Genomic DNA, 2,698 nt, shown 5'->3' with positions numbered 1-2,698 from the left:
GAGAGCTATTGCTTTCTGCTTGCTACTAGTAACTCCTGAAAAGAGATTTTTTTCCCCCCACACACTTTCCAAGGAAATTCTGATTCAGCTCGATAAGTGTTTCATTTGTATCCACCGTTTTTATTCATCAATGTTTCCAATGCGTCAAGCTAACCTCTGACTTTATATCACCCAAGCCCCAGGCAGAAGGAACGGGAGACAAACCTACAGCCGCTACCAGACCCTCGAACTGGAGAAGGAGTTCCTCTTCAACCCTTATCTGACCCGCAAGAGGAGGATTGAGGTGTCCCATGCCCTGAGCCTCACCGAGCGTCAGGTGAAGATCTGGTTTCAGAACAGGAGGATGAAGTGGAAAAAGGAGAACAACAAAGACAAGTTTCCTGGTCAGAGAGGGGAGGCCGAAGCCGAGGCCGAGGAAGAGGGCAACGAGGACGGTGAAGGGGACGAGGGGGAAGAGAAAGAAGCGGAAGAGAAAGAAGAAACCAAGGAGTGATTTTTATGGTCCTTTTTATGGTTATATGGCTGGAAACGAGAGAAAAAAAAATGAGAGAGGTCCCATAAACAGACGAAGAGCCACAAGGAGGCAGAGAGCGTCATTTTTATGACCACCCTTCCCATTTTGTCAAGAGGGAACAGGAATCCCACCAATATTGCTGTCATAAATAGACAGAATTCTCTTTCTCCCCCACTCGATTTTCCCAACATGATCCCAACATTGTCATTTCGAAGAAGCGATGCAAAGCTAGTAGAATGTTCGTTAACATTAGGACTCTCACCCATGCACAAAAATACAAGGGGCAAATTAAAAACGCATGTTAGATTGAAAATGGCTTTGTTTTCATAGTTTCTTTTTCTTCAAATTTGCTTTTCGTATCAAAGAAGTCAAAATTAGAACGTGATCAATAACGCCGACTTGTTGTAAATAGATGCAAGAACATTTCAGACTCGAAGCTATTAAAGAAACGTAGGGCCTGTAGCTTATTAGTGAGTGTTCAGACATCATCGCACTGTTACACCAGGCTGTAAACGACACATTTAGATTTGATTTTTTTTTACAAGGATTACTTTGTATTTCCTTCTGATTTTTACGTGAACGGCGCGTAGCCATGATAGCTCCTCCAACATCCTTCGTTTTTCCTCGGATCACCAGGGAAATACAACTGTTTGAAATCCTTTGATGCTACCTATGTAAACCTGGGGGAAATTGCAATAGAGATTTCTGAATATAGAGATTTCATATGGTTTTTAATTTTTAAAATGTTCTATATCAACCTTATATTATTAAGTTATGTGTGTAGCATTTACCCTAAATACAATAAACACTTGTTGAAGACAATTTTTATTTTATTTTCTTTTTTTTTATTTCTTTTTGGAGTCTTGGGAAGACAATTTAGCTCAAAGCCAAGCGAACAAATTTATATGACTATTTTTTTTAATTATTATTTTGTTTTGGGAAATTGTACCGCAGCACTACCTAAAGCTCAGAGCTCTTTCCTCGCATCATTTCTTATATTCCACACATGCGTGGCATCGCTCTGATCTGATTGCAAGCTATTCTCCCCAACAACTAAAAACTGCCTACGACGCACATAGACTGCGTTTTAATGATACCTGCAACAATGACAAGAATTTTAAAGTTTTAGAAAGGGAACTTTTTATTTGACTGTTCTGGTGAAATAGAGTAGTTGTTTTTTGTTTTTGTTTTTTTGTTTTTTTTTGCACTGAATATAATCTTTATGTACGTCTTGTTCTATATTGATGTTAACATAACAATATGCTCGTTTTCTTGTTGTTTCTCCTGTGAAAGACGGAATTGTGTGTTCCCTCATCCCCCGCCCCCTTCGCCATTGTTGATGTAAAATCACAAATAAACAAGATGGCTCACATTAATTTCTGGTTTTCATGTTTTTTTTATTTATTTATTTATTCTTTGTCACACAGCACGTTAATATCGTACAAGTATTAGCACACATTACAACGAGGAACCTTCATGAGTTTTAGAAAACTAAACCCATTTCCCATTGGCGCACCTCTTTGTTAGCGCCAATGAGACCCAGAGTTCTTGCACTTGTAATGGTGGCTCATTACAAATAATTAAATCATCTCAGTCAGCAGAGACTAAACATCTTGATGCCTTGATTATTCTTTTTTCTGCTAATACTTTTCAGCCTCTTGAACATTTGCGCATGCACGTTAAACATCCTCTTGGCCACACTAATTAAACTTTCTGGCACGTAGCATAAAAAAAAAATAATACACAGATGTCTGCAGATGTCTCAGTGTACCTTTTAAGGAAAATGACTGGGAATCCCTCTCACAGCGTGCTTGTGCCCCACATCCCGAGCTGTATTTGATTCATCCTCTTAATAAGAAACTTCCTCTCTTCAGGGAGAACCGGAGACTTGTTTTTAATGAATCTTGAGAAGAGTAATGGCTGTTTCAGATGAGATGAACAAACATCTGACCTGTGATGTTAATAATCGCACTAAGTAATGGAAAAAGCAAAGAAAGATGGGGGACGGGGGCTTAAATCTGTCTGTACAGTGCAAGGTGGTTGCATGAAACCATACAAGGCGTGCTGGCTAAAGCTCCGGAGTGATGGAATCAAAGCTGAATCAAAGAGCAGCTGTCATCTTTCTCGTGTTTCGCATCCGTGGCATTGAAAAGGAAATCTCAGCTTTGGGACACGAGATCTGGG

General features: G+C 39.6%; 1 protein-coding gene across 2 annotated transcripts in view; it reads left to right on the top strand.

The window, feature by feature from the left end:
- LOC103141102 (homeobox protein Hox-C8a) overlaps positions 1–1,890 on the top strand; it is a 21,655-nt gene extending 19,765 nt beyond the window's left edge. Inside the window, exon 2 of one of the 2 annotated variants that reach the window (XM_007556550.2) lies at positions 177–1,890. In XM_007556550.2, the coding sequence (XP_007556612.1) occupies positions 177–493 (317 nt within the window). In that variant the 3' untranslated portion in view covers positions 494–1,890. The remainder of the gene's footprint in view (positions 1–176) is intronic. The other variant, XM_007556554.2, reaches the window with a different exon arrangement.
- The last annotated feature ends 808 nt before the right edge of the window (positions 1,891–2,698 follow it).

Source organism: Poecilia formosa, unplaced genomic scaffold (genome assembly GCF_000485575.1).
Source record: "Poecilia formosa unplaced genomic scaffold, Poecilia_formosa-5.1.2 Scaffold80, whole genome shotgun sequence".
NCBI classification, from domain to species: Eukaryota; Metazoa; Chordata; class Actinopteri; order Cyprinodontiformes; family Poeciliidae; genus Poecilia; species Poecilia formosa.
Note: the sequence above shows the minus strand (reverse complement) of the source record. Positions and strands in the feature narration are given on the sequence as shown.